Below are 24,841 nucleotides of genomic sequence, written 5' to 3' on the forward strand. Positions count from 1 at the left end.
CTGCCTTCATTACTACAGATGACTCAGCAACTACAAAAACAGAGCCTGCCAACAGGAGCAAAGGTGGCGAGGGAAATGACAAAAATATCCCAATTAGGATATAAAGAATTTTACCTTAGAGTTATGGGGACTAGAAGGATAGAGTGTGAATTTTTGTCATTGTATGGCCTATGACTGCTGCTGGCATTAGGCAAACTCTGTGTTTGCTAAGATATCCCAGAGGTGACAGGGAGAGTGGTGCAGTGGTTAGCAGCATGGACTCTGGAGCCAGACTGCTTGGCCTTAAACTCCACCAAAACCATTTAATAGATGCATGGCTTTGGGCAAATTATTTAACCTCTCTCGTGCCTCAGTTTCCTCACCTGTAAAATGGGGATAATAATAGTACCTAGTTCATAAGGTTGTTGTGAGGATTAAATAAATAAAAAATATGTGAGGGAAGCGGATGTGGCTCAACTGATAGAGCGTCTGCCTACCATACAGGAGGTCCAGAGTTTGAACCAGGACCTCCTGGCCCATGTAGTGAGCTGGCCCACACGTAGTGCTGCCACACTCAAGGAGTGCCATGCCACACAGGGGTCTCCCCCGCAAGGAGTGCGCCCCACAAGGAGAGCTGCCCTGTGTGAAAAGTGCAGCCTGCCCAGGAGTGGCGCCACACACATGGAGAGCTGACGTAGCAAGATGACACAACAAAAAAGAGACACAGATTCCCGTGCCACCTGACAAGAATGCAAGTGGACATAGAAGAACACACAGCGAATGGACACAGAGAGAAGACAACGGTGGGGGGAGGAGGGAAGGGAAATAAATAAATCTTAAATATATATATGTGAAAAAAAGCCCAATTCTGTGATGAACATGAGAGCCACTGAGTGTACACTTTGAATGAACTGTACAAAACATGGGACTGCATAACACAGGGAATCCAGTGGTAAAAGAAATACTGTGGTCATCAGGGGGACAGAACAAATATGAGAATATTCTCTCATGAACTGAAACAAGCATATAATACTAATACAGGGTATTAATAATCAGGTGGATTGGGGAGAAAATACACCAAATGTAGGATATTGGCTCTAGTTAGTAGTAATATTTCGACGCTGCTCTTTCATAGTTTGTAACAAATGTTTCACAACAATGGAAGGTGGTGATGGTGGTGGGGTGATGTACGGGAGCCCTGTATGATGACATGCATGTTGGTTTTGTACGTTCATAAGTTATTGTTTATGGATTTTCATGTATGAATGATAAATTTCAATTAAAAAGTGTTTAAAAATATGTGAAAAAAGAAATCAAAACAATTGTCAAAAAGTACAATCCCTCCCTGACGGGCTCCATTATCACCTCACTCTCGTCTCTTGGTAAAGGCTGCCGTGCATAACAAATGTCTTTTAACGTCTCTGCTAGTGTCGTCATTGGATTCGCTTCTAAGAGTGCCCAGAACATGCCCTGTGTTAATTAGGCATTATGGGAGCTAGAGCTCTCTATGTATGTACAAGGGCGAGCTGGAGTTTGTCTCATTCAGAGATCCCAAGAGGCTACCCACGAGGTAAATATTTGGAGTGTTCAGTTTGCATAGTGTTGGCAGGCACTCAAATGTTTTAAAATGTTAAATAAATTGCCAGCATTTAAAGATCAGGAGATTTCACATAAAACTCCAGATTTCTAGATTCTCTTGAAAATTTAGAAGACTGGCAACAGTGGACCCACAGATCTTCGTGCAACTATCAGGTGTGGCAGTTGCTCCTTTGATGGGACAAGTGCTTTACATTTTCAATTTGCCCCAGTTCCCACCACTCCCTACTGCCTCTCTAGCCCGAAGGCCCTGTGCTGCCACTGATTGGTGAGCTGAAGCTGTGGACTTCTGACTCCTTTACATTCCCCACCCGGCCCTACCAGCATTTGGGTTTGCAAACCCAGGCCTAGCCGCTCAGTCCTGCGGTGATTCAGTGCTTGGGGCCCTCCTGAAGCCAAGCAGTGATTTCAAACTTTCAGAAGTCAAGATGCCCCCGGGTGAGGAGGTTGTTGGGGTGGGAGGAGTGGGGTGGGGGTGTGGGGGGTATACGGGAACCTCTTAAATTTTTTAATGTAACATTTTTTTGTGATGTATATATTTTCAAAAAAAATACAATTTACAAAAATGATGGGGTGGGGGGTGGGGAGCGGGAATATGGGAACCTCTTACGTTTTTTATGTTTTTTATTGTAATGTACTTTGTGATCTATTAACTTTAATTTTAAAAGTGTAAAAAAAGTAAAAGGACAAGATGCCCCTGGGTGGCATCACTTTCTGCCCCCACTGCTCTCCTCCCACGAGGTGCTCCTCAGGAGATCTGGGGAACCTTGCCTCGGGAAGGTCACCACCAGGCTGCTTTCAGCTCTGGGAGCTGTTGGAGGTTTGGCTGTTTATTAAGGTCCAGCCATTCATTATAGTGAAGTGGCTTAGAATTTGGAAATCTGAAATCAGCTTGATGATTTGCTGACAAGTGACTTAATGTCGCTAAGGTTCCTTCCTCTTGTGTAAAATGGCAGCTGGGTCCTGGGTCTGGAATTACAGAAATTCTGTACATAATGTCTTCATTGCTGGTGCTTAGGAAGGGTAAAATTGGAGGCAGCCAGCAGGTTTTGCCTTCTTTATGATTTGGGGTCTTTATATGTCGTTTCTTTAATTTCTATAAAAGACCTCATTTCTTTACATAGCTAAACTCCTCTGCTTTCCCTAATTTTATTTTTCATGACCTGCTTTGTTTCTCAATTTTCTAGTATAAAATGTCAGTTTACAATGCTAACCCTTGCCTTTAGCTCTACATTTTATTATTACATTCTTTTTCATGGATTGTATCTTGTTTTTTTCTCTAGTATTCTTATCTCATTTTCAGCATCTCTTTTCTCAGCTTGCACTGATTCTCCTGAGAGTCCATACTGGCAGGAGACAAGAGGAGGAGGATGAGAGAGAACTGGCAAAACAAAGAGGGGATGACGCCTGCTCCCCCCTCTCCTTGAGCTGGTGTATTCCCCCCTCCCCTCCCCTAGCAGGACCCCATTCTTATTATCAGTCACTGACTGAATTTCACCCGGAACTTGGCAAGGATCTCAGGTCCATACAATATACCCTTCCCACTTACTGTCACGACAGCCCACGCAGTCAGACACTGAGGCAGGTGTTATCACTAGCCCCAGTTCCCAGGTGCAGACACTGAGGCACAGCGTAGTGGTGACTGGAGCTGGGGTTGCACAGCCCAGGGGTGGAGCGCCACTAGCTCCCATTTGGAAGTCCGTATACCAGGGCACAGGAAGAGGGACAGAAATGCTCGCTGCTATTGTTACTAAAAGACCTAGGTCCCAGACCTGTGAGCCCCGCTAGAACAGGTACACTGAGTGAATGATTTCCCCCAATAAAAGGCAAGAATAAGCAGAGAAGAAAGTTACCCCACAAAATGGCCGGTGCGCTGTGGGGAGGCTCGGTGAGAGACACTTCTTCCCAGGGCCTACCACGCTCCCAGTCAATTTCTTTCTCAGCAAAATGACAAATTATCGTGTCATGGGCTTTCAGGGTCCCTAAGTCCCTGGTGACCTTTCTTCACCTGATTTGTCAATCACCTCATTAACCCAGCCAAGGTTTTGTGTGTGACGTTGCTGTTTTTTAATTAATTTTCCTAACAATCGAATCACACCAGGAACTAGATGCTATTTTTCTTTATCAATGCGTTGATAAGAGATAAGAAAGCAAAAGCAATTTTTCAAGTCCCTGAGCTTTTTTCCCCCACCTTATCCCCATCTCTTTTAATTCTTTAAAACTTCAGATTCAACCGTTCTCCATTTCCAATGCCAAGCTTACCCGAGGCTTTAACTTCGGGCTTATTCGATACCTTCCTAACTGGCATCTGCGTCTGGTTCCCTCAGAACAAAAACCTCTTCCTCTCACAGTCAGATAGAACCAACCCTTTCAGTCAAGTTCTTCTCCTCGATATGAGGAAATGCAGGGAAGGTCCCCAAAAGGAATTAAGTCTGTTCTTAGAGCATTAAATTACCACTAGTCAGGCCGGACGGCTCTGCAGGCCCCCTGCATCCTAGACTAGGCATCACTCCCTGCTGGTGTCACCCCGGGGTGCTCTCCCAGCATCCTCTGCCAGCTGATGTCTTTTACCGCCTGCATCAAGCCTTAATGTCCCTGTGTCATCCTCCCTGAGGATAAGGGTCATCTTCTCCGAGCTCTGACAGGAAGTCACAGTTGCCAGCACACCATGCTGGCTTCTTAATTCCTTCAAATAGGCTGTGTTGGATTCTCAACCGGGCAGGACATCCATAGAGGGTTCGTGGGGTGGCCATTTCCCAGCTCGGCCTCCTGAAGTGCTCAGGCCCTCCCTGTACCCTTCGATCCTCATGGCGTTCCTTTCGTTTCTAAAAGTATGAGTTCCCTAGCCATTGGGGTGATGATTCAGAGGGTAACGGAGTATCACAAATTCTATACAGACCTTGGGACTGCTTTAAATTAGGTTTATGCTAACATCCCCATGGCACACATATGCCCAGTTGTGCAGTATTCAAACACGTTAACTGAATGGGTCAGAAAAACATGTTCTTTCTGGGTCGGTAGCAGTTTGGCCTGAAAACTTCACAGCCAAAGCAGAAGGGGCCTTGCTTCTTTGCCTCCCTTTCTGGATGTCTTGGCGACACGTTTGGGACTTGACCAAAAAATTCTGCCTCATGTCTGTAATATTTGGAGACACTCACAAACGAGTAGTCAGCTGTGCCCGGAATCGCTTTGTGCTTTATTATGCTCCCATTTCTCGTGTGCAGTTGAGAGCCATAAGCAAAATGATAAAGTTTATTTCCAGAGTCTTCAAAACCCTCTAATAAAACAGTTCTCTGGTGCTTCCTCCTGGCTCCCCTCTCAGCTGAGCCCGACTCCCTGGGTCTCCAGCCACACCTCCTTCTAGATCGCTCCCCCTGCACAGCACCCCATTTCATACTTCACTGCTGTACGTACGCCATTTCTCCCAGCTCTTTGGGGGTCATCTAAGAAGTTAATCCAGCAAGGTGTCACTATGAGGAGACAAGTCCTACCATCTAACTTCCCTAATAAAATGGATGTTTTTTAAATTAAGGTATCATTTACATGCAATAAGATGCACAGATGTGCAGGGGAGAGGGGGCGATGAGTTTTCACAACAGGCAAGTGTATTTTTTTAACAGTGACAGCCTGGAGAGTGACTCTAGTGGGGGGACTGTGGAGCTAGGGCAGGGGGTTCCAGGAACAGCCTGGGAACCATGAGGGCAGCATGCGGTCCTGACTGCGCCTCTCCGGGCCACGTGCCACTGGGCACAGCCCTGTATATCTAGGCGCTCCATTTCCTCAACTGAAAAAATAAAGAGATTGGCTCGAATGGCTTCTGAAAGCCCTTCCCGCTCTTTTACTCTCCATCGCCGAGTAGGGTAATTGTGCAGGCAAGTTGTCATCCTCTGATCTCCCCAGGATGGCCACCTCTCCTTCCCTCAACCGCAGGCTTCGTTCAAGGCCCGGTTCTTTGCTCTAGACCGGTGGTGGCAGTGGTGGTGATGGTGGCGGTGGTGGCGGTGGCAAACTAGGGCCTGGCCCTCAGGCCGCTGCCGGCTTTTGTATGGCCTGGGAACTGAGTGGTTTTTCCTTTTTTTTTTTAAACGATTGGAAAAAAACTTGATAGAAGAAGATGTCGTGACACATGAGGATGATGTGAAATTTGTGTCGCAGTGTGCATAAATAAAGTCGTACTGGCACACAGCCCCTCCCACTCATTTACACATCGCCCGGGGTTGTTTTTACACCACAGTAGCAGAGTTGAGGAGTTGCGACAGGGGCTGTCTGGCCCACAAGGCCATCGGGCCCTTTATAGGACAAGTTTGCGGTCCCCCTGGTTTAGGTGGTTGAGGTCAGGGACTTTGGGTGGGAGGTGGCTCGCTCCCCAGGTTTCAGCGCGAATGGGGACAGTAAGAGAAGCCTGGGGTGTGGGCGGCGCATGTGGTCACTCTGCACCAATGAAGGTACCACAGCAAAGGCCTTTTTTCTCCAAAATGTAGTCACCAAATGCAATAAATGTGCCACGATGATGAAAGAGGGTGTTGATGGGGGAGGAGTAGGGTGAGGGGGGGTGGGGGCTATGTGGGGACCTCTTATATTTTTTTAATGTAACATTTTAAAAAAATAAAGAGAGAAAAAAACAAAGGCCTCTTTTGTTCTTGCTAACAGAGCAAAAAGAAAAGTAAAAAACCTTAACATGAGCCAAAAAAAAAACTAGGGAAAACAGGACGATGCAGGACTGGACGGTGAGAGGAATCGGAGAAGCAAGGGGAGGCACCCCCAAGAGGGCCCTCCACGGCTGAGCACCGTCAAGCGAGCGGCTCCCAGCATCTTTCAAAAGAAACCACCTGCAAGACTTACTTAAGATTGAGTTTTCCGTTTTGAAAACCGTTCTTCTTATTCCCAGCCTCATGGTTCCTCCCAAATTGCCAGGGTTGTGTTCCGGCATATCGATCACCTTAGAAAACAAAACAAGGTTGGTTGTGCCATCGTGGACAAAGTTGAGTCCCCAACTTGCCAGTTTTCCTTTTCTGAGTGTGCTCGCTGGGTGAGGATGCTTCCTGAACCATTGAATCTGGTGAATCCTTCCAGTGCCCTTATTCAGCTATGACCACATACTTTGTCCCTTTCTCGCATTCTTCTTTTTCATCTCTGCTTCTCACCTTTCATTCAAATCACTTGTAAGCAATGGACCAGGAGCATCTTTCTGCACTTCCTCCTGACGTTACTCAACTTGTCAGTATCAGGCAATGTCCACACTTTAAACTCCAAACTTCTGGGGCCTCCCACTTCTATATTTATGTGTCTCCCATGACAACAACCTCCTTGCCATTGCTTTGCCTAAAGCAGGGCTTCTTAACCATTTTTGTCCCACAGACCCCTTGGCCAGTCAGGTGAAAACCATGGACCTCTTACTAAGCCCACATTCTACAGTGTTATTTAATAAATGTAGCTTACCCGCACCAACATGTCTCCACAAGAATCATGTTTTTTTTTTTTATTTCAATTCAAGCTCATGGACCCCTGGTTAAGAACCCCTGCCCTAAAGTTTCCATAAGCCAATCTGTGGAAAAATCTACCAAAGTACTTATTTGTAGAAAATCATTAGAAGAAAGTCACTGGGGGTGTGGGGGAAATGTCCTCCACTCTAACCCATTCTGCAGGGCAGATATCTTAGTGCTGCTCTTGAGCTCTCCCTCTCCCTCCCCTCATATCCAGTCAGGCAAGTGCCATCCGTTTACCCCCTCCAGGCCTCCCAAATCCATCCACTCCTCCCCAGCTCCTGACCAACACCCCAACCACAACCCCTTGCCCGGACTATGGCGAGAGCTGCCTGACTGGCCTCCTGACATTCCTGTGGCCGCAGTCCGCCCTGCTCACGGCAGGCAGGGTGGTCGAGTCAGGTTGCAAATCTTACCAGGCTCTTCCTCCTGCTTGAAATCCTTGCCTGGCCTCCCACTGTGGCCCTGGGTGGGGTTGGCCCAGCCTAACCCACCAGCCTCATCACCACTGCATTCCTAGCCCGCCCTCAGAACTAGTTCCCTCCACATGCCCGCACTTCTCTCCATTGGTGTCTATACCCTGCTTGGGGTGCTAGACTATAAAGCTCTGAGAACCTCAACAGGTGGATTTTCCTCACCATTGCATGCCCAGCCCCTAGCACTGGGGCATGTGGCGAGCAGGGAATGAAGGAGTGCCTGGATCAACAGATGACCAAACAAGCGAATGCAGCATAAGTCATTTCTAACTTAGCTTATGATTACCTAGCAGACATTCAAGAACTCCTGACTTTAAAAAAAAAGAAAAAGCCATTCTCATTGGTCAATGGTCTGTTTTCTCATTTCTGGTCACTGTCACCTCTTGGTTTTGTTCTTAAATTGTTACAACAGATTACAGTTGGTGAGTCAATCTGGTCTAATGGAACTGCTTGGGCACCCTCTCACAAAACCTTTCTTTCCTTTTTTTTTTTTGCCCCACACCCTAACTGTCATGTATTGCTTTACAGAAATCCTTGTCAACTAGAATTTCAGTGCCCTGGAAGAACTTTTGAAGTCATATGAACTCTGTGACCTAAGTATGCTTCTGGGGTCACTGGGGAGAAAGGGTGGAGAGAAAACTTGATTACATCCCATGTGGGACAGAGTGAGTAATTCTGAAGTGCTCTTGGCCTTGGCATCTCTCTCCTATCTTTTTTGTTGGCTAATCAGGGCTAGATTAAGTATCACTGGAATGAGGTAAGAGAGGGCATTAGCTTCCAGTTTACAAAGCTGAGCTGTTTATAGACGCCCAGCCCATCAATGTCTTTTTCTAGGAAAAGGCAGATAAGACAGCTCTACCTGCCAAAGACTCCTAGGAAGCCCTCAGTTTATTCAGAGACTCAGCTGCCATTTCCATTTAAGGAAACGTGAACCAGCGAGGAAGACTACGGCAATGAACTCCCCTTGACTTCTCCTTAGAACGCAATGTGATTCTTCAGTCTACCCGCTTAGCTCACAAGGAGGAATCTTCGAATGTAGCTTGTTCAGGTGTTGGCGAGTCTGGTATTCAAGAAATTCACCCAACCAAGAACAGGAAATCTACCTTGCTGATTACTTGCAATGACCTTGACAAACAGCTCAAGACAAAGTGTTTTGGAAAACTTTTCCAAAATTAAAGCGTGGGGGGGCAGACAGAAGGAAAACACAGTGGGCACTGTGGCTGCCAAATAGCATTAGTTAAACATCTGTCCAATAGAAGGAGAGGTCTGGAAGTTCCTGAAAGAGCAATATGAGAATATGATTTCAAAGCACAGAGGTAGATACCTAGAGAAACAGACAGAAGAGCTGAGAGTGAGAGAGAGGGATGAGTATGACTGAATTTTCATCATAGGCCTTTTGGAACCGCTGGTATTTTCAACTTTGTACTTAGTATTATTTTAAGACAAATTAAAAATTTAAGGCATAAATATGGAAGTGCATTATTGAGACCTTACACTGAGGTATGAGTTCATATGATCCCTGCTGTTTTCAGAAGCAACAAACACAACCTTCTCCTGAAATGAGAGTCCAGAAAGAAATACCAAGGTGCAGCAGCCGCAGTGATCCTCTGATTAAGACTTGCTAGCGCAGCAATCGAGGGAGAAGGCAAAGAAAGTGCTAGAGGAAAAGTGAGGGAGCAGGTGGAAGTAGGTTTCCAATTTCAAACGATGCCCCAAACATTAGTAAAAGGAGAAGAGCAGGGTGGGAATGGACAGGGCAGTTGGCAACGGAGGGAAGAACGAGAGGGCTCATCCCTGGACGTCCACCACACACTCAGTAGAATCCCAGGCGCCAGGCACCAGCTGATGGAGGCCAAACAGGAAGAAAAAAGGGTAGGGAAGGCAAAAGAAGGCAGTACATGCTTCTGGCCTGGCCCGGCACAGGCAGCTGCCCTGCAGAATTATGGGACAAGCCTGCAAGCTCTGACGATGACAGTAAGGCTGCCTCTTGGGTTATAAGCCACAAAATGAATGAAAATGTCTTTGTTCCTTCCAGTCCTTCCGCAAAAGGCTGGAAAGACAGGAGAACATCACAGTTCCAGAACATACCTATTTCATCACTGCTGGGCAGCAGTAAAGAAAAGAACCTCAAATATGCTTTAGTTTTAATCCCAACAGTTCCAAAGTACCTGAGATTTTGAACCTAAGAAGAAAAAAAAAACGTTTGCCTTGGCCCCTCTAATTTTACCTAAGTACTGATTGTCATCTGATCCCCATTATAGATCCATCCTTTCTTGGCACCAAGCCATACAGCAGAAGAAAAAACCCAAAAAGATCAATAAGTAATGAATGGTGATGGTGATAAAGCTCTAGGAGATGTAAAAGTGCCACATAAGGATAAATATGGCACTAATTAACCTTTACCGATGTTTTCTGCAACCCACAAGGAAAGTGCAATGGGTTCAAGACTTTCCTGCATCCCAGGTGCTTTAAACAAGATTTAGTGTGGCATTGATGTGGAAAAAGTGGTCATGGTGGCTACTGGGTGCGGGGAAGGGGAGGAAGAGAAGAGATGTGGAGGCATTCTCGGGACTTGGAGTTGTCCTGGGTGGTGCCCCAGGGACAATTGCCGGATGTTGTATGTCCTCCCATGGCCCACTGGATGGAACGTGGGAAAGTGTGGGCTATGGTGTGGAACTCGGGACATGGGGTGCAGCGATGCCCGGAGATGTACTCACCAGCCGCAATGGATGTGACATGATGATGGGGGAGAGTGTTATTGGGGGGGGAGTGGTGGGGTGGGGGCAGTGGGGGCAAATGGGGACCTCATATTTTTTTAATGTAATATCTTTTGAAAAAATGAATAAATTGAGTAGAATTTGGGGAAAAAAAATAAACATGATTTAGGGAAAGCAGGTTTGCTTAACTGGCGTGTACAGGTGCAGGTCAGCGTGGCCGCTGTCACCCCCTTGCCTTTCACTGGGGGACGATGTGGTGGTGATCACTTGCAGACTCTTTCTGGTCTCTTAGGAAACACACAGTGAGTCTCTCAGCCCTTCTGGTGAATTCTTCAAGTGTTCTTGACAAGGATTCCCCAACCCACTCCTTTCCTACTGTGATTAGGTTTTTCATTCGTTTTTTCCAACACTGCCTCTGATGCTGATTCTTTATGAGTCATGTTCAAGGTGTGCTTAAAATCTGCACCACTTTCTGATGGATGTGAGGTGACCTGACGCTGCACTGGCACACTGCTAGCTCCATCTGCCTCCACGGCTGCAGATCAAATCGAAACTCTTACCCGCGGCAATCAAGTTCCACTGCATTCAGGAACCAAGTCCAGCTCCGCTCTCCCCAAGGGTTCTGACCTGCGGGTCCTACCTCACCCGGAGGGCCAGGCGCCAATGGCACCTCTGCTCCCCACCCCACCACCCCACGACACCCGTACTGTCCTCTTCCCCGCTTTTCCTGAGATACCCTCTCCCCACCATTCCACACAGGCCCATGCTTCAGGCCACCTGCCAGGTTTCCTCATTTCCCCATAATTAACACCACTGCCTTGCTCTAGTGCCCGGAACCTGTGGCCATGTTACCCTATGTGGCAAGAGTGAGCCTGATTAAATTAAGGGTCTTGAGATAGGAAGATTCCCCTGGATTATCTGGGTGGGCCCAGGTAATAAGATAATAAGGGACCTTATAAAGAGCATCAAAGTTAGAAAAAGCGATGTGACTAATGAAAGCAGAAGAGAGACTGGAAGATGATCTGCTGCTGGCTGTGAAGACAGAGGACAGGGCCATGAGCCAAAGAGTGCAGGTAGCCTCTAGAACCTGGAAAAGGCAAGGGATCGGCTTCTCCCCTTGACCTTCAGGAAGGAACACAGCTCTGCTGACCCGCTGTATACTTCTGACCTCCACAACTATAAGAGAATAAGTGTGTGTGGTTTTAAACCACAAAGATCGTGGTAATTTGTCACAACAGCGAGAGGAAACTGATACAGTCCTTCATCATATACAGCTTCGACCTCCTCCATTATTTCACATATCTCCTCTCAGAAACTAAAGGGTGAGCTCATCAAGCACGAGGACTAGATCGTCTATTTCCCCACCAGAGCACAGTGCAGTCTTAGGTTCAAATCAAGTGCTCAATAAAGAAATCTCCCCATTGTTTCAAATGTAGCAAGAAGTAAGAGAGGCAACTGAAGGGCTGGTTGGAGGTCTCTGATTGCTCCGTGCTGCAGGCACCTCATCTCAGCAGCTGGACGGGCTGTGGGTCAGCGGCCTCCTCTGAGGCCAGGTGTACCTCTGGGCCCCAGGCCTGCCTCCAACCGGATTCAGGGCACCTTTACTGTCTGTGTCTTCCTTCCTAACCTGCCGCATTGCAGAGCAGTGTGAGGATGAGAGCAACAGTGGGGAAATCATTTAACAGTCTTCTAAGTACACAGATACTCCCTGGTCCTTTAAACTTGCTTGTTTCCACCAGTTTCGTATATTTGTTTTTGTTCTCTTGTTTTTTAAAAAAAAAAAAAACTCTGTATTACTTCCATCAGGAAAAGAATATTCTTGTTAGTTCAGATGTAAATATAACTCAAATAAAAATCCTACCTCTCGGCCTAACACAGATATTGTACAGTTCTCTTCATGGAAAGGCAGGATGGGACAGCAAGAACAGCAGTATTATTCTCTGTTTGCCGGGTGACCCTATTTAACTCACTAACTTAGACCAAGGCAGAACCCAAGTCAAGCGCCTCATGGTCGAAACACCCAATGGTCAGTCCAGGCATCCCCCACACTGATGGCCAGACAATAAAGGTTGTGGTGCCCGCAGGACAGACGAAACATGATCCGAAACGATAATCATAAAAGACGAGTCCAGCTAATGTGTTTCCTCCTTGTTGCCCACAGCTAGAAATTTCCGAATCTCTTTCCCCAACTTCCCAACGTCCCAAATCTTTTACATGTTCTCCAGCACAGCCACCCATAGTAAGCAGCAACATCAAATCCAAGAAAAATAAGCAAGTTGGTAGAAACCACCTAAGGTTTAAAGTTTTTCTCGAGATCATAGTGCTGCCCACCCTACAGTTAACAAAGCAGATGGCTTGAGCCTTGGACGACACAGGTTTATCTCTACCACAGACATGCGGGCACCACACGAAGTAAAGGAGAGACTCCCCGTCCTTTGGCTAAAGGATGCCGGTGCGCCAGTCCCTGGCCCATCAGGGCAGGGGCCCGGGGCATGGAGGCCGAGAGTGCAGGCCTTGGGCAAGTTCTTGAACTCCTCCGTCAGCAGCAGGTGACAAGAGCGTTCGCCTCACAGGGGCCTTGCAAGCGTCCCATGAGGTAATAAGGGTCAGGTAACTGGCATAGCATACAGTGGGGAAAAAAGGCACTCAACAGACGTGGGTACGCTCAGGGGGCTCCGGGACCAAACCGCTGAAGGGGAGCACAGGCAGGCCCACTAAAGGATGAGACTCGTCCCTGGCAGAGGTTAGAAGCAGAAGAGTGAACTTGGCACTGGACACCAGCACCAACACCCGTCTCTCCAGGTTCCACTGGGTAACGGTTGCGCCCTTTGAGGGATGGCAGCATTTTAGTATTCAGGGTCTGTCTTCAACTGCCGGATCAAAGATAACATGAGCCCACGGATTTGGCACTTCACGCCCATTCTGTTTGGCAGGGACTGGCACCATACACTGGGTCACCCAAGGTGCTTTTAGCGGCATTCCTTGCTATGGACTGGGGGTAGAATACGACCGCTATGGAAGCCTGCGAGACCCAGAGGCTTTAAAATAAGGTGCTTCTTGGCTTTCCTAGCGAAGTATTATGTCTGTCCAAAGATCAAGCAAATGAACAGCGAGGCGATAACCTTTGCCTCTCTGTTTTTTCCATTACTGACCCATGTCTGTCATTTTCCCCCATTTTCCAGTTTCAAATTGCACTCTTTTGGACACACCCTGTATTTATCTTTGTTCGGCATATATGATTAGTTAATGTTTCATGAGAGTATCAATTGGTGGATTCTGTGTTTCTGACCGTAAGTTTACCCTCATGTTTTTGAGCCTGCAGGTGAAGAGAAAAATAAGAGACAAGAGATGTGACTGGTGGAGGTGAGCAAGTGAAAAATTGGAGAAGACTCGGGGGTTCTTTGTCAAATTCTGTTAGCATTGCCCAGAAGCCTAAGTTCTGACACCTAACAGCACTGGGCCTGTTTTAGTCAGCGGTCTTCCCTTGAAACCAGAGATTGGCAGCCTAAAAGATGGCTAATCAATACATTTCCAGATGTTTTTCTTAAAACACAATTTTACATATATGCATATATATACATACACACGCCATATGTCCTATGCTATATATATAGGTCATGTTTTACATAGGTAACATATGCTATCTGCCATGTATAACATATGCCATGCATAATACATATCGCTATAGATATTGAAATCACATATAGTTATTAAGATCATTTCATCAACATAGATTCAAGGAATATAATCACCACCATGTTGATTTTAGTTCACAAGTGATAATTTGAGAGACCAGCAGTTTAGGGTGCTATTTCAACAACTGGGGAGATGTTAATACAGGCTGAGATCATGGCATTGTGGTTCCGTAGGCAAATGACCTTGCTTTTGGGAGACAGGTGCTGTGATATTTAGGGGGGAAATGTCCTGATGTCTGCAGTTAATTCTCTGATGGTTCGGGGCAGGAGGAGGGAATGTTTGTCTTTGTCCATAGCATGAGAAAGTATATGTGGAAATGCTAATGATTAGTGACTCTAGGTGGAAAGTCGGTCAGTAGTCATTGTACTATTCTTGCAAATTTTCTGCAGATTTGAAAATTTTTTAAATTATGTGGAGGAAAAATATCTATCTTGTTATGATTACTTAATGAACACCTACTTCATCCCAGGTGAAACAGAATATAAGTATGGAAATTCTCTAAAATCTTGATTAAAATCCATTATCAAAAGCAGGATATATTTGTCTAATATATTACAACTGAAAATAAAACACCTCTCTTTGCTCCAAATTGTGAATTAATATGTATTCTATCTTGGTGCCTAGCAAAATCAAATAATCTGCACTATAAGCAAAAATATCATGCACTGGACAGTGACAAAGCACTCAGGGTTGGTGGGGAAGATTTTAAGGAACTCCATAAGAGTTCACATTTGTTCTCCTGTGTAAATAAAGCCTTAGAATTTTAGAGCTGTAATACACCAGAGTGACATACAGTGCAGGGGAGCAGATGTGGCTCAAGTGATTGAGCTCCTGCCTACCACAGGAAGGTTCTGGGTTCAGTTCCCAGTGCCTCCTAAAGAAGACGAACAAGGCAGTGAGCTGATGCAATGGGCTGGCATAGCAAGCTGATGCAACAAGATGATGCAATAAGAGACAAAGGAGGGAAACATAATGAAAGATACAACAAAGCAGGGAGCAGAGGTGGCTCAAGCAATTAAGTACCTCCCTCCCACATGGGAGGCCCCAGGTTCAGTTTCTAGTGCCTCCTAAAAGGAAGTTAAGCACACAATGAACAGACAGCAAGCACAAAACAACGAGGGGGTGGGGAGGAGTAAATAAATAAAACAAAATTTTAAAAAAAGAAATACCGTGCAATAGTTCAATCCTCAATTTGTGAGTGATATGATGGAGGACCAGAGAAATTTGTACAAGTGTGGAAGTGTACAAGTGTTTAAAACCTGATAAGAGGGAAGTGGACTTGGCCCAGTGGTTAGGGCGTCTGCCTACCACATGGGAGGTCTGCAGTTCAAACCCCGGACCTCCTTGACCCATGTGGAGCTGGCCCATGCGCAGTGCTGATGTGCGCAAGGAGTGCCGTGCCATGCAGGGGTGTCCCCCACAGCCCCATGTGCAAGGAGTGCGCCCCGTAAGGAGAGCCACCCAGTGCAAAAGAAAATGCAGCCTGCCTAAGAATGGCACTGCCCACACAGAGAAATGACACAACAAGATGATGCAACAAAAAGAAACACAGATTCCCGTGCCGCTGACAACAACAGAAGCGGACAAAGAAGAACACGCAGCAAATAGACACAGAGAACAGACAACCGGGGTGGGGGGGGAAGGGGAGAGAAATAAATAAATCTTTTTTAAAAATTAGTAAGATTTTCTAAACAAAATTCAAAAAAAAAAGCTGATAAGAGGTTTTAAAGTTGCTTTGGAACCCCTTCAGGTGCATTACAACCAAAAGTAGAGCAAAGTTCCCTAGAAATGCCCTAGTTCATTTATGGAACTCTTTCCAATAGAGAGAAAATTCGTTTGCAATTTTACAGCCTCCAGCTCCAAAAAGTCTAAAATATTTCCAGTTGAGTAAGACAAAGTGTATTTCCAATAAGTTTTTAGAAAGACTAACAAAATATATTTGTTATGGAAACAAGGTACTGAGGAATAAAAAGCAGACATGGGAGCAATAGATAAGAAAAATGTTGAAGACTGACTTTCTTGCTTGGCAATCTGGCCTCCCCAAGTAAAACTGCAAATCATTCTGCATCTTCTTCCCACTTCTAAAACCTGCTTCCTGGTGGTATGTCCATTCATCTTTCATTCACTTGTTTACTCAAATATTTAAGCACCATCTATATACAAGACATCAAAGGGACTTCAAGGGCCATAGTACAATTTTCAAAAACCTCTGTAACACTGTCCTTCCATTATGGCATTTTTCTCTGCATATGAAGTTAGCTTTTCAAGACTAAATAGGCAACTCCATTTTTTAAAATCCTCCATATTTAAGCTTTCTGCAATGCGAACTGTGAGCAAATAGCAGAATTCCACATTGCAGGGAAAATATAATCTAAGAGGGGAAAATTGCAAGCTTACTCTTGGGACTCTGTACCTTTCAGCAACTGCCGAGGTGGCCCTTTATTGGATCTTGCCCTGAAGTATAAATTATCTTTTGAGGTTCATGCAGTAGTAAGCTTGGGTTTCAAAAACCATTAATTATTACCCTTAAATGGCAAACAAAAGGAAAATGTCATAATCAGGGTGGTGCGACTGTAAAGACTATAAAAGTCGTATGATCCTGCTTAGTTCTTCATGCTCCTATTTGATTCCTCTGACTGCTTCCCTGTGGCGTGACCAGGTAAGTGTGATTTTAGTACTACCTGAGCACCTGTTTGCACTGGTCCTGCTTCCTTTTAGAATGGTGTGAAAGATACTCCATGGCCTGGAGAGAAAGTGGGTTTGTACCATCTGGTGATATTAGCACTGACTTAGAGACTAGAAGCTGGGGTCGAATATCCTTCAAGACCACAAGCTACGGGGTCCAGACCAGGTACGTAAGCATCAAAGAGTACCATTGATTACTAATAAAAGTGTTTCTTCCAGGGACCTTCTAACAGATGTACTCTAATAACAGTCACGGAACATACTGTCTAAGATGATTATTTTGAAGCACACTGGCAATTACTGGTGCTGTTCTCACTCCCAGAAGTCTCTCCCCTGACCTGCTCTTCTTTACTCTCCCCCACCCATGCCAAGGAAACAGCCCAATGGCACCAAAAGCCAGTTGTCAGCCCTTAGTAGGAAACTCTGTTATCAGCTTTTTAGTCAAGTCATCTCCTTCCCAGTTTACAGGACACCAAAATGAGCGCCAAACAGTCTCCCGAAGAACTGAAGCGCATTTTTGAAAAGTATGCAGCCAAAGAAGGCGATCCAGACCAGCTGTCCAAGGAAGAGCTGAGGCTCTTGATTCAGGCGGAGTTTCCAAATTTACTCAAAGTGAGTACACGCCTGCAGAGCTCACCTAACCAGGTCTCTGATGGGGGGATGAAAAGGGAAGGGAGCAGAAAGGACATGGGTCAAGGCTGCAGTCTGCGGGTCTGAGGCAGAGTGTGCGGGAGTTTGAGGGAAGGCACTCGAACTTGTCCTTTCTGCCCTGGGTGTCAGGACACATTCCTGAGGGCAGGCTCCCTGGATCCCCCCACCCCCCACAGCCTCAGCACAGAACCCACCAGATCCCTGCCTAGCCGTAGTGAACAGTATCATCGCAATTGCCAAGTGGGACCCACAGCCATGGGCAAAGCCCAAAGGGCCTTTGGCTGGGATGCAGTACCTCTGAGCCAGACCTTAGAAAAGCAAAGAGGATTGTAAAATAGGATTAGCTAGCCTTGGACGGGCCGCACTTTTTTCAATGCAGGATCCCTCAATAAGAACCAAAATTAACTTGGCAGTCAGTTAAGAAAACCTGCTTTCATGCTGGCAAACTGTCCTCTGTTGAAATCCACTTATTTCAAAAGCATTTTGATCTGCGTCCATTTGGGTTAAACATTTAAATTTGTGTTAATGAGGCAACCAGGCATTTCTAAACAACTTTCAGAAAAGGACTGCATTTCTTTCACCATAAAGTTTCGTATCAAAACCATTCCAGCATTGTCAAAATCAACATGCAGGGAAATGGATTTGGCTCAACTGATAGGGCATCCGCCTACCACATGGGAGGTCCAGGGTTCAAACTCAGGGCCTCCTGACCCGTGTGGTGAGCTGGTCCACAGTCAGTGCTGGTGATTGCAAGGAGTGCCGTGCCACGCAGGGGTATCCCCCACATAGGGGAGCCCCACGCACAAGGAGTGCACTCCGTAAGGAGAGCCGCCCAGCGTAAAGAAAGTACAGCCTGCCCAGGAGTGGCGCTGCACACAGGAAGAGCTGATGCGGCAAGATGACACAACAAAAAGAAACACAGATTCCTGGTGCTTCTGACAAGAGTACAAGAGGACACAGAAGAACACACAGCAAATGGACACAGAGAGCAGACAATCTTTAAAAAAAAAATCAACATGCATGGAGCAGGTGCTAGGGAGTATAGGAAGATAGAGACTCCCAGCTCCAATGTACTTTCTTTCCTTGCAACTAAAATCCATCTTCGAAATAGAAGTGGCCATGCAACTGTCACATCTGATTCTGTCAGAAGAAAACATTCACTTCAAGTGTCAATCTACCAGTTGGGAAGAGTTCTGTTTTTAATTTTTTAAAAAAAGCATTTGAATCCATTGTCTTTATGATCTGAAATCTCATGATCTTAGAGTTGAAATATAAAATAACTTAAAAACGAGTTAAAGGTGTTAGCAGAAAAAATACTTTTTTAATTACAAATAAAAACAAAAGTTTATTTGAGAAATATTAAATTCTAAAAACACCTGAATTTTTCCAAAAGGAAGAAACAAAATAACCTGACAGGAAAACCTAGATAATCTACTCAAACAAGTTGTTTGAAAAGGTAAGACTGGGGGTAGCGGACTTGGCCAAGTGGTTAGGGCGTCCGTTTACCACATGGGAGGTCCATGGTTCAAACCCCGGGTCTCCTTGACTCGTGTGGAGCTGGCCCATGCGCAGTGCAGATGCGCACAAGGAGTGCCGCACCATGCAGGGGTGTCCCTGTGTAGGGGAGCCCCACGCACAAGGAGTACGCCCCGTAAGGAGAGCCGCCCAGAGCGAAAGAAAGTGCAGCCTGCCCAGGAATGGCACCGCACACACAGAGAGCTGACACAACAAGATGACGCAACAAAAAGAAACACCGATTCCTGTGCAGCGGACAACAACAGAAGTGGACAAAGAAGAAGACACAGCAAAGAGACACAGAGAAGAGACAACCGGGGTGGGGGGGAAGGGGAGAGAAATAAATAAACTTTTAAAAAAAAAAAAGAAAAGGTAAGACTGATGAATTTTTCTATATGTTATGCATTTCCTACCAAAAATACACCTGACTTCCATAATTTGGAAAAAGGTAGGAAAACTAATGGTTACTTTTGAAAGTTTACTTACCAAAAATCATGTATCTGGTTATACTGTCATCTAATTTCCACAACTACTACTAAGGTTTTCCAGCTATACTCTGTCTGTATCACCACACTGCATGGTTTAGAATCTAGCAATGCTTCAAGAAAACAAGTGCTTTGTATTTATGAAACTGATGCTAAGTAACTTAACTGTTTGGTTTGGTGATCATGGCAAAGTGACAAGTGTTTCTACAGGAATCTTAGGAGTTAAAATATATTTTGCTGGCCTAATTTGAAACTGACATTAACTATTGTTTCCATCAGTTTCCTAAGTGCTATTTTGCCCCAGATTGAGTACTACCTGAAAGTCCAAGTTGTAAGACTTTCTACACAAATACCAGTAGTCAAAAAGTAGCCTGAACCCGATTTCATATAATATCTAAATGGGTTGTAGGATGAGAACACTAATCTAAAGTCATTTGCATAGCACAGAGGTTGGATTGAGTTCTAATATCTAATATCTAATACCTAGGCCATACTAAGTTCCCATTTTAGCCCATATTCTGGATTGCAATCATTTTCTCTACTCTCCTTCCTCCATCCTTTTTGTCTCAAACCAGGGTCCAAGCACCCTAGATGACCTCTTTAAAGAACTGGACAAGAACGGAGATGGAGAAGTTAGCTTTGAAGAATTCCAGGTGTTCATAAAAAAGATATCCCAGTGAAGAAAAGAACAAAGAACAAAAAACAGTATGCTGAGCACTGAAAGCTGACCACCTGGGATGTGGCCCTATCCTATATGGAATCTCAGTGTGTATGGTGTATTTGCAATTATGATAATCTGGAGGTGAAGTCCAATTATCGTTAATAAATTCCTAGATATGTCTCATCTTGTCAAGTCTGACCCTCATGACTTATTAGATTTGAAAGTAACCTTAGTCCAAATCATCTAATTTCATAGATGAAAAAAATTAAAATAAGTGGAGGTCCAGAATAGTTTTGTGATCTTGCCCAAGACTAAAAAGATCACGCAAAGACTGAAAAGAATACTGATGTGTCAAGTCAACTCCCTCATACCACTATTCTACCAGAATAACCCTGTTCCTTGCTCTCCCTCACCTCCTACTCAGTGGTCACATCATTTCCACTTCAACTCTTACTGCATGCTATTCAAAAACTAGTGAGAAACAGACTTTGAAAACTAGACCCTTGCCTTTAAAGTCATCTCCCAGCATTCACTGTGCTTTTAGAATGAATGACCCTCTCAGGAAAAGAAGGAATGCAGGACTGACAGGATCCCATTCCATCACCAAGTGGGCACCCTCAGGCTGGTCTACCAGCCCAGCCTCTTGGGATCTCAGTTCTGGTATGTGATATGTAAAGTAAAAGGTGACAGGAAGACATAAGGACCCTCCCAGCTCTGGTATCCTGTGCTGCTGGGATCCCGTTATCTGCAAAAACAGCCAACTGTCAGGTTTCACTTGTTAAGTCTAGTCCCAGCGTGTGGGGTGGGGGTGATGAGCAACTTTCTATTCCTTACCACAAAAGGTTACTATAGATAGAGAGAGACATTTCATAATTATAAAAGGTCAATCCAATAGGAAGATATAACAGTTATAAACACATGTGCACCTAATAACAGAGCACCAAAATACAAGAAGGATAAAGATAAAGGAGAACTAAAGATCTGGCTTCTAGGACACCTGGATGGTGGGCTATGTGGACCAGCTTAAGTGCACTGGCAACTCAGACTAACTTGAATTTTAAAATTTTTTGCTTTAAAGTCTATTTTGTGTGATAGTAATGAAGACACTCCAGTTTTCTTATAATTGCTGTTTGCATGACATATTTTTTCTGTCCTTTTATTTTCAATCAATTTGTATCTTTGAATCTAAACTGTCCAGCCACATATACTTGGATCATGTTTTTTTTTTTTTCACCCAGTCTGAAAATCTCCATCTTTTGACGGGAGAGGCTAATCCATTCACATTTCTCCTTTATCTTTAGCACAACTCTTCTCCCCTCAAAAACACCGACAAATTATCAATACTAGTTCACATTTCCTTTGAACACTGTATCTCAACCTATTTTTCATTAACATCCTCCTAAGCAGCCTTTTTAACATTTTTTTCCTAACTGCCCCCCAAAAGAAATTTTAATTCCACATATATACATGTATCTTGCCTATGTACTGTATATAGATCTGTACTTTGGATATGGAGTAATATTTGTGTGCTTGACCTACAGAACCAAATTTCACTCCCTTGGGAGTGATAGTGCATGCCTTTGAACTATGTTTGTCAATATTTTTTTAAACTCGTGCCCCACTGCCAAAATTGCCAATCTTTACTTTCTGTAACTGATATTAGAAAAATATGGAATTATTTCCACCTTCAAAGTGTAGAAAATTATAATATTGAACGTTTTTCAAACTATATAAGCCCTCCCAAAAATTCTGACATGACCCTTCCCTTAAATCAAAAGTCAACATCTAAATCACTGACTCAGTTTTCTTAACCTAATGTGTTTAAAGTGCATCCTGGGGAAGAGGATGTGGCTCAACTGATAGAGTGTCCACCTACCATATAGGAGGTCCAGGGTTCAAACCCAGGGCCTCCTGGCCCATGTGGTGAGCTGGCCCATGCACAGTGCTGCCGCGCTCAAGAAGTGCCATGCCATGCAGAGGTGTCCCCTGCATAGGAGAGCCCTGTGCACAAGGAGTGTGCCCTGCAAGGAGAGCTATCCCTGTGCGAAAAAAGCGCAGCTCACCCAGGAGTGGCACCGCACACACAGAGAGCTGACATAGCAAGATGACGCAACAAAAAGAGACACAGATTCCTGGTGCCACCAAGAATGCAATTGGACACAGAAGAACACACAGTGAATGGACACAAGAGAGCAGACAACGGGGTGGGGGGAGAGAAATAAATAAAATAAATCTTTAAAAAATAAATAAATAAATAAAGTGCATCCTGGATGTGACAGTCAAGTTGGCTGTTGTAATTTCCCTAATAGGTTGAGTTATGTGCTTGGAAGCCCTCTGAGGTGGGCAGTGGAGCACACGCCCACACTCACACCTTGTCTGCTCATAGAGTGGGCAGGCAGTGAAATGACAGTAAAGGGTGTCTATCCATGGGCTAGATGGAGCAAGACTCCAAATCTGAGAAGTGTGATCTCAGAGACAGGGAAGTCCTGGTTGGTCTAAGAATCTACAAGGAGGGGTCATGGTGGCCAAACTGGGCTAGGTATAAGATGAGTAGGCAGTAGACAGCAACAGCAGAGTGGGGGGTGGGGGTAGGGGTATATATTTGAGTTTCCTTGAACATGCACTAAGAAATCTCTGGAAGGACATACTAGACCCTAATATTAGTGGTTACATGTTAGAAGACGGGGGACAGAGATGGGAGAGACACTTCTCATTTTGTCCCTTTTTGTACATTTTGATTTTCGAATCATATGGATGTGTCCTATTAAAAAGAATGACAGGAAGTGGATTTGGCTCAATGGATAGAGCATCCCCCTACCACATGGCAGATCCAAGGTTTAAACCCAGGGCCTCCTGATCCATGTGATGAGCTGGCTCACACACAGTGCTGATGTGCACAAAGAGTGCCATGCCACACAGGGGTGTCTCCCGCATAGGGGAGCCCCACGAGCAAGGAGTGTGCCCCCGCAAGGAGAGCCACCCCATGCAAAAAAAGTGCAGCCTGCCAGGAATGGCACTGCACACATGGAGAGCTGACACAGCAAGATGATGCAACAAAAAGAAACACAGATTTCCTGTGTCGCTGACAAGAATAGAAGTGGACACAAAAGGATACACAGCGAATGCACACAGAGAGCAGACAACGGGGGGGGGGGGGGGGGGGAATAAACAAAAAGTAAATCTTTAAAAAAAAAAAAAGAATGACAAATTTAAATTAAACATTTTAGCAATACCGTGTTATTGCTTCTCATGATAAGCCTCTTTGCACCCTCTTATTTGGAAAAGCCAGAAACCACAACCATCTAAATTTTGGGAGGAGAGTATAATTGTGGAGATTTGGGGAAAAGGACATAATTAGGGCACATCCTCCAAATAATACAATGAAATTCATTGCAAACTATTGCAAACATTTAGAAACTTAAACATAAAAAAAGGAAAATGACATCTAACACTTCCACCAAGAAACAGAGGAGATTTTTATACATAGCCAAGGGACAGAATATTTAAATACAATTTGTATCCCATTGTAACTCAGGGCATCAAAACCCCTAAACGCTTCTAATAACAAGTTGCATTCCACTGTAGGGATATCCCTTAATAGTCTTAATGATTTCCCCATGGTACGCCATTTAAATTATTGTCATTTCTGACTCTTCCAAATAATGTTATAATGAGTACCTGCTCGTATACCCATCTACATTTCAGATTTCCCTAGGAGAATTGCTAAGAAGTAAATGTCTGAGTTGGAGGATATGAATATTGTTATGGTTTGTGAAAACAGACCACCCAAATGATTTCCCAAAAGGCTCTATCAATTCATATTTCTACAGGTAGGTGGGAGAAGGTCAGCATCACTCCCCAAACAGCATTAGCCAGTCTCATTTTAGCAACCTTGTTAGTGAAGAGTGTGGCTATCTTTTTATGTATTTCTGCTTTTAATAGGAATCCCCTACTATTTCACCATTAAGCTTACTGGTGGCTATTGGTTTGAGAAAGACATTCATTCTCTTGCTTAAGAAGTACCTTTATCTTCCTAGTTTGTTATGAGACTCGCAGCAGCAGGGTTTGGCTGTTGCAGGCTCCCTATCAAGCACCTACTGTGCTACAGGTTTCGCTCTTTTGCTCGAACAATATGGTGTGTGTGTTTATTTAATTGCTGGGATAAACACACTATCCAGTCATAGTTGAATCCTTTTAAAACTATTAAATTAGATGTTTGAATATTGTCTTTAAGATCTTCACATCTTCATTCCTAAACAACATTAGTCTACGGTTTGGGCCTTTGTTTTTTGTTGTGCGTGCTTTGTTGAGTTCCAGGACCTAGGCCATCCTAGATTCCCATTGTGGCCTATATTCTGGACCTCAGTCAGCCCATTGCGGAGTAAATATACATTATTTATTTCAAATCGAACTTACTATGTAAAGCACTTACTATGTGCAAGGCATTATACATGATATCATGAGAGGTACACATTTCCAGCCTTCTGAGATGCTCAATCAATAAACCTGAGATGCAGCCAAGGAAAGGCTTAATCAGAGAAGCTTATTACTTCAGTGTTCTGGACTTCAGGGTTCTCAACTGGAACCAGTCCTTAACGTAATAAAAGTTGTGTAAAAGGTCACTCTGAGCTAGCTCACTACTGTTTGTAAACACCTTTTAACTTGCCCTCCACATGAAGTTATTGAAAAATAATATGGAAGAGGAAAATATTTAAAACAGGGCATCAAGAAAAGGCAAGAAAATATTATGCATTCACAACACTTAATGGTACCATGAGTTACTCTTCACCTGAATCTACTTTACCTTCTTTTGCCTCTACAAGCAAGTGCCTTTACTTCAGATAAGACTTCTCTGTGACTATTTCCCAAATCCACTGTGTCAGACATCATATTAACT

General features: G+C 44.6%; 2 protein-coding genes across 7 annotated transcripts in view; one reads left to right on the forward strand and one right to left on the reverse strand.

Annotated features, from left to right (window-relative positions):
- CTPS2 (CTP synthase 2) overlaps nt 1-24,841 on the reverse strand; it is a 123,089-nt gene that overhangs the window by 38,378 nt on the left and 59,870 nt on the right. For all 6 annotated transcript variants that reach the window (XM_071213243.1, XM_058291335.2, XM_058291332.2 and 3 more), the window contains one exon: nt 6,418-6,514. In XM_071213243.1, coding sequence (XP_071069344.1) covers nt 6,418-6,514 — 97 coding nt within the window. The remainder of the gene's footprint in view (nt 1-6,417; nt 6,515-24,841) is intronic.
- On the forward strand, nt 16,514-20,121 carry S100G (S100 calcium binding protein G). Its single transcript, XM_004475219.4, has 3 exons — nt 16,514-16,606; nt 17,094-17,244; nt 19,859-20,121. Exons 2-3 carry the CDS (start codon nt 17,110-17,112, stop codon nt 19,961-19,963), a joined length of 240 nt encoding a protein of 79 aa, XP_004475276.2. The 5' UTR covers nt 16,514-16,606; nt 17,094-17,109; the 3' UTR covers nt 19,964-20,121.

Source organism: Dasypus novemcinctus, chromosome X, assembly GCF_030445035.2.
Source record: "Dasypus novemcinctus isolate mDasNov1 chromosome X, mDasNov1.1.hap2, whole genome shotgun sequence".
NCBI lineage: Eukaryota > Metazoa > Chordata > Mammalia > Cingulata > Dasypodidae > Dasypus > Dasypus novemcinctus.